The following is a 6450-nucleotide window of genomic DNA, read 5'->3' as shown; positions in this document are numbered from 1 at the left end:
CAGCCCAGGGGGTCGAGAAGCTGGCTGGAGGCCAACAGAAGCCGCTGAGGGTTCCCAGCGTGGGCCGCGGGGCTTCCGGTGTGGGCCACGGGCCGGGGTGCCCATATGTGTGCAGGGGCGGCCTAGGCCACGTGGGTGAGGCCGTGGGCCGGGGCGCGCATGTGCACGGAGGAGAGACCTGGGCCTGAAAGGCGAAGTGCGCATGTGCGCAGAGGGGAGACCTGGGCCTTGGAGGTGAGGTCGCAGGCTGGGGCGCGCATGTGCGTAGAGGGGAGGCCTAGGCCATGCGGACGAGGCCGCGGGCCGGGGTGCGCATGTGCGCACAGTGGTGGTGGGGGGGGACCTGGGCAGCGTGAGAGAGGCACACAGGGGGCCTTCTAGAGCCCCCTCCTCTGGCGCTGAGCCTGCACCCGCCATGGACGGTGGGCACATCGTGCTCTCTGGCTGGCTGAAGAAGTCACCCCGGGAGAAGAAGTTTGGGCTCCGTGTGAGTACGGGAAGGGGCAGGAGGGTTTCTGGGGGCCAGGGCCCGTCACCCCGATGCTGCCTGCGTGTTGGGACACAGGCGGGGAGGGACCCCCTCCCCCTGCCAGCTCCTCCAGATCCCAGTCCACAGCCCGAGTGCAGAGGTTGAATGGCACGATTGTCTTTCTGCCTAGAGAGTGTGGGTGCTGGGGGAGGGGGAGGGGGTAACCCACTTTTGTGTGCACTGGCGCTGTTCCTATCCCGGCTGCCTCACCTGTTCAGTTCCCCAGCACCACATACATAGAAAATGGCCAGAAGTGGTGCTGTGGCTCAAGTGGTAGAGTGCTAGCCTTGAGCAAAAAGAAGCCAGGGACAGTGCTCAGGCCCTGAGTTCAAGCCCCAGGACTGGCAAAAATAAAATAAAACGAGGCTGAGGCTACCATGCAGCCAGTAGGTCCCACCCCCACCCCCACCCTTTGACTATTCCACCCCCTTCACTTAACACCACAGGCGAAGCTTTGGGTAACTGTTGTGAACTCTAAATTGTGTATTTTGCCGGCCACATCTAGATCTGGAGGAAACGCTGGTTTGTTCTGCGGGGTGGCCAGAGGCGCAGCAGGGAAGGTGTTCTGGAATACTATGAGAACAGCTGCTCTAAGAAGCCCCGAGGGAGCATCGATCTGAGCCTCTGTGAGGCCCTCAATTCCGGTGTGACCTTCCAGAGCACCAGGCAGCCAAAAGGCTTTGTGTTTGGCATCGAGACGAGGGAGCGCACGTTCTACCTGTTGGCCCGGTCAGAGGATGACATGCACAAGTGGGTGGAGAGCATCTGTCAGATCTGTGGCTTGGGGCCCGTGGAGGAGAACACAGGTAGGTAGACACCATGGCTACAGTGGAGAGGACAGAGAGGGATGAAAGGAGTGAAGGAGTGGGGTGCCAGTAGCTCTTGCCTGTCTTCCAGAGGATCACAGTTTGAATCCAGATCAGGCAGGAAATTCCATGAGACTTTTATCTGCAATAAGCTACTCAAAAAAAGCCAGAAGTGGCGCTGTGGCTCAAGTGGTAGAGTGCTAGACTTGAGCAAAAGAAGCTCAGGGACAGTGCCCAGGCCCTGAGTTCAAGCCCCAGGACTGGCAAAAAAAAAAAAAGTAGTGAAGGAGAAGAGGGGGAAATACGAGAGGGACTCTTGGGTCTAACTATGGTCAGATGGGCCCATAAAGTGGGGGTAGGGGGTGCAAAGGATTTGGTAAGGAAGGTCTTATTTTCACGTCAAGAGACCATCCGCAGATCCATCATTGTGGTGTCTTTTTCCTTTCCTTTCAGTGTTGATTGACCTAGGGGCTTGTGAGCGTGTGTGCATGTGCACACACAGAGACACATTCTTTTTTCTTTTGCTTTCAGTGGGGAAGTTGTATAGGAAAGACTCTGTCTTGCTTTTTGCTTGTTTTGTTTTTTTTTGCCAGTCCTGGGGCTTGAACTCAGGGCCTGAGCACTGTCCCTGGGCTTCTTTTTGCTCAAGGCTAGCAGTCTGCCACTTGAGCCACAGCGCCACTTCCGGCTTTTTCTATGTATGTGGTGCTGAGGAATCGAACCCAGGCCTTCACGTATGTGAGGCGAGCACTTTACCACTAGGCCATATTCCTAGCCCGTGTCTTGTTTTCTTAAGAGAATGTCTTACAGATGGTTTCCCCTGTGGAACCTAAGCCCTCCCCAGGCTCACCCGATCCTTCTGCCTCGGCTTTGCAAGCACTGGGACTGCAGACGTGCACCACCATGCCCACCCACTTATTTATTTTTTTTCTTCAAATATGCCACTTCTAGGTTCTTATTTTCTTCTTCTCCCTTCCTATTCTTCACGCATTCTAGCAAAACAAAACAAGTCTCAGGTAAAATAAATAGAATATCAGGGGTGGCCCTATGTCTAAATATTGAGCTCAGCCTGTACAAAACCTTTTCCAAAGGGACGGTGGGATGATTCTCAGAATGAAGAGAGCGGAGTTTAGAGGGCCCATGTGGGCTTTATTCAGTGTTTGTTTGGGCTGGGGGGAGGAGGGGGGTACGGGAGAGCACCAGCATCTGAGCCACCTTTGGGGATGGCGAGAGTCGAGGGGCTGTAGCAGAGCCCCAGGTGTGGTGGAAGCTGGCCCAGGGCCTTGGGGAGGAGACATTTAAGGGAGGAGGGGACCGTCCTCACAGCTGCCAGGCCTGGGATGGGGTGCTAGGCCAGACCGGAAGTGACTCTCTGCGGGCCACTGGCAAGAGAGCCATGAGGAAGAAGCAATCAGGGTCCCAGCTCCTATCCCAGAGCCGAGTGTAAGCAGGAGGAGGGCAGGAGAGAGAGCGGCTGGCCCCGCTGCCTCCACACTTCATATTCTGTCCTTGTCTGACTGCCTACCTCAGTAGAAAGCCGCCTTTCTTCCTTTCAGCCACAGAATTTTGGAGAAATGTGGCCTTGTCTGGTCCAGGCTCCAGGTCTCTTCCAGCTGAGCTCGGCGGCAGCAGTAAGCGTCTCCCCCAAGATCAGAAGGCCTCAGCGCTGTCCAGTGGTGGCCAGTCGCCCTCGGACATGAACCATCCACAACCAGCCCCTCAGCTGCAACCCACCTCCTCCTCCTCGTCCTCCTCCACCAGGTCTCAGGAGCTCCTCTCCTCTTATCCTCACTTCATCAGGGCACCTGGGAGTGCAAGGTGGGGTTCACGGGGCCCGCTGACCGGCGATCACACTGGGGGGGGGGGGGAGTCTGTGGTTTCTGAGCATCTGTTTTAGAGGCTTGAAGGCAAGAGATGAAAATAGGAAGTGTGGGCTGGGAATATGGCCTAGTGGCAAGAGTGCTTGCCTCGTATACATCAAGCCCTGGGTTCGATTCCCCAGCACCACATATATAGAAAACAGCTAGAAGTGGCGCTGTGGCTCAAGTGGCAGAGTGCTAGCCTTGAGCAAAAAAGAAGCCAGGGATAGTGCTCAGGCCCTGAGTCCAAGCCCCAGGACTGGCAAAACAGAAAAGAAAATGGGAAGTGTGTCCCAGAACAGGATTCTTTCCTTTGTGTCATCACATCTTGTCAGTGAGAGTAGGGTTTCAGATGAACGTCCTTTTGCCAGGAATTGGGAAGGGGTCATGAGTGGCGACACACGCCTGTGATCCTTGCACTTGGCAGGCAGAGACTGAGAGGAGTCAGGGATAGCCTGAGGGACGTGGGGAAGACACCGTCTCAGCCATACACAGCTACGACTGGTGGTGTACACCCGCCATGCCAGATAGGCGTAAAGAGCATAAAGAGGACGACGCTGTCCCAGCCAGCCCACTAGCCAGGCATCCACAGAGGCTCCTTTGAGGAAACAGCCAAAGTGCAAAGGACTGGGGATCTCAGAGTTCCAGCTTCAGGATGCAGGAGCACAAAAACACTCGTGGAAAGCCAAAGTGGTGTGCAGCTTCATAGACAGAAGTTCCAGGACCCGCCAGGCAGCCCTGAGGGCGGGAGGCCAAATAGCTGAGCCAGGACAGCCAGCAGCCTGGGCAGGCCTGCGTCCTCAATGTTTCTTTCTACCACTCACCTTCTTTCTCAAAGGCTTTGAAAAAAAACATGAGGGGTCAAAACCTTTGCTATCCTGAATAGATTGTGGAAGTAGCTATTTCTCGCTTTGAATCCTTTTTAACCAATCGTGGTTTGTGCCTCCGGTCCACTGAACAATGGTTTCCGTTTTCACCTGAAATCTCCCAAGCACCATCTCTCTGTCTGCAATCCAAGCATCATTTTGAACTCAAACCGTAATTACCCATTCACCTCTGCTTACAACATCCCAAACATTTTCCAATCCCTGCCACTGACAACTCCCATCAGTCGGGTGTGTCTTGCTGTCACAAAGTACCTGACGCACACAACTGAAAGCAGGAAAGGTTCTTTGGCCCGCTGTTTCAGTCCATCGTAGGGAGGATTTAGCCGAGTGGAGCAGCTCACATTGATTGGCCAAGGGGAGCAAAAGGGATGCGTTTTCCCTGCTCCCTCCTGTTTCCATTTTCTTCCACTCAGATTCCCAGTCTAAACACATTCAGGGTAAGTCTCCGTCCTTTCCTGAGCTAATGTTCTCTTGAAATGCTGTTAAACCCAGCAAAGGCTGTACCTCATGAATCCCCTGAGCATGTCTCCACTCTTCTACTTGGCAATCCACAGCAACTACAGCCATCATGGGTAGTATGGTCATTCCCATCTGTAGTCCTGGCTACTTGGGGGGAACGGAGCTCAGGAAGTCTGGGGTTGGAGATGCTCTGGGCATAAAGATTATGCCACTCCATTCCAATCAGTTCTACAGCTGGGTATAAACAAGAGGCAATTCTCCCACTGTGGGAGACCCAGCTTGGCTCCCGCACGGAAAGCAAAAACAAACCTTTCCTGCTTGGTTGATAGCAGATACTGTGTCACAGCCACGAGCGAGCACCTAAGATGCCACCTTTCTATCCTTTCTATTAGGGATACCAACATCTTCGGGGACAGCAAGACCAGTGTCCTCGTGAGAGCTATGGAGTCTGCGTGGAGTTTTATCCAGGACAGTGGACAACCAGCCACCGTGGCCCAACACTCGCAGGGCCTCTCTAAACCACACTGGCATGAGGTGGGATTCCAAAAAAACACCAGCCCTGCCCTCCAGAGCCCAACAGACACAGGGAACCCCAAGTGCAGTCACGCAGGCCCCAAGACCTACATCAGATTGGTGCACCAGTTCCAGGCACACAGATTCGCCCTGTATCTGAACACTGATACTGTCTTGCTGGATGATCCCGAGGTTCCAGCCCACGGAGTCCCCAGGACATTCACCCGGGACGAGAGTCACGAGGTCATGGCCAGTACAAGGAGCCCAGCTGTAGCTCGCATGTGCCCATCCCAGAAGCCAAGCGAGGCAGAGCTTCCTCCACGAGACTGCGTTCCACAGAAAGACCTTCTCGGTAATAATGGCGGATCGTTCTCAGCCGCAGCCATCACCCCAGAAGGCAGCGGCCTCCCCATGGTGGACGACAGCCAGGTGCACCCACTCACCAGCCCCCGACCTTCAGCATGTCCTCCAGCACTAATGAGCACCAGGTCAGAGCAGGGCTCTGCTGACAGTGAGGCCTAGAGTGGCATCTCAGGATCGCCAAGACACCAGGCAGCTAGCTGGGGAGGGCATGGCTTCCGTCCACACGGCTGGGACAGGTGTGTGTGTGTCTTTCCTCTCCTGTCACAGTTCTGCCTCTGAAGTCTCCCGTCTCAGCCCAGAGTCAGAGAGCCTCAGAACCAGTTGTCACCAGGTGAGGGGTTTGGCCTCGGCTCAGGTTGAGTCCCACAGAGCTCTGAGCAGAGCCCGGGAGGAGTGAGGACGTGTCTGGGTTTGCTGAGCCCCAGGGGGACGGCACACTGAGGCCGGAAGCAGCGCGGGGTGTCTGGAAGGTGGGCCTGGGCCAGGGAGGGGGCTGTGGGCAGGCCACTGCCCTGCGCACCTGCGTGGACTGGAGCTGCACCTCGTGGCCTGCACTGAAATCAGAGTGGAAAGTAAAGAAGGTTCCAGACCCCACTCCAGGGCCAGGACTCTCACCTGGCAAACTGCCCGTGCCGCATCTGTACCTGAACTGGAGGTTTGTCCCGTGTATGTCTTGGGGCACCCTCACCGAGTCAGGCATCAAGAACCCCAAAGGGCCAATTGCTCAGGTGCTTTCCACTCTGGGTGTGTCATAGATTCTAGCCACACACCGTCATGACAGAACGACCCATGCACCCTCCCTCCTTCCCTTCCTACTGCCCTCCCCCTGGGGCCTGAACCAGTCCAAATGGCCAATTCAGTCTTGGCTTTTCTCTTTTGTGTGTGTGTGTAAACTCTTGCCTCCTTTCCATCCCTTTCCCTCTTCCCAGGCAACAAGGGTGGTTGCAACCTGTCCAGATGGCGCCAATCCTGCAGACCACGACAAGCAGCAGAGCCCAGCTCTTCTCCCAGAGGGAGCAGATGAGAGTCCCCAT

At 55.6% G+C, this 6450-nt stretch overlaps 1 protein-coding gene across 1 annotated transcript; it reads left to right on the top strand.

Annotated features, from left to right (window-relative positions):
• The first annotated feature begins 415 nt into the window (after window positions 1–415).
• LOC125342368 (GRB2-associated-binding protein 4-like) lies at window positions 416–6440 on the top strand. Its single transcript, XM_048334489.1, has 3 exons — window positions 416–487; window positions 1035–1335; window positions 6346–6440. Exons 1-3 carry the CDS (start codon window positions 416–418, stop codon window positions 6438–6440), a joined length of 468 nt encoding a protein of 155 aa, XP_048190446.1.
• The last annotated feature ends 10 nt before the right edge of the window (window positions 6441–6450 follow it).

The sequence above is a fragment of the Perognathus longimembris genome, chromosome 26 (genome assembly GCF_023159225.1).
Source record: "Perognathus longimembris pacificus isolate PPM17 chromosome 26, ASM2315922v1, whole genome shotgun sequence".
Taxonomy (NCBI): Eukaryota; Metazoa; Chordata; class Mammalia; order Rodentia; family Heteromyidae; genus Perognathus; species Perognathus longimembris.
Note: the sequence above shows the minus strand (reverse complement) of the source record. Positions and strands in the feature narration are given on the sequence as shown.

Excerpts from the sequence above, each read along its gene's own strand:
- LOC125342368 (XM_048334489.1), top strand. The coding sequence starts at position 416 with ATGGACGGTGGGCACATCGTGCTCTCTGGCTGGCTGAAGAAGTCACCC. Across the intron at positions 488-1,034 it reads AGAAGAAGTTTGGGCTCCGT|ATCTGGAGGAAACGCTGGTT; the intron begins GTGAGTACGGGA and ends GGCCACATCTAG. Across the intron at positions 1,336-6,345 it reads GCCCGTGGAGGAGAACACAG|GCAACAAGGGTGGTTGCAAC; the intron begins GTAGGTAGACAC and ends CCCTCTTCCCAG.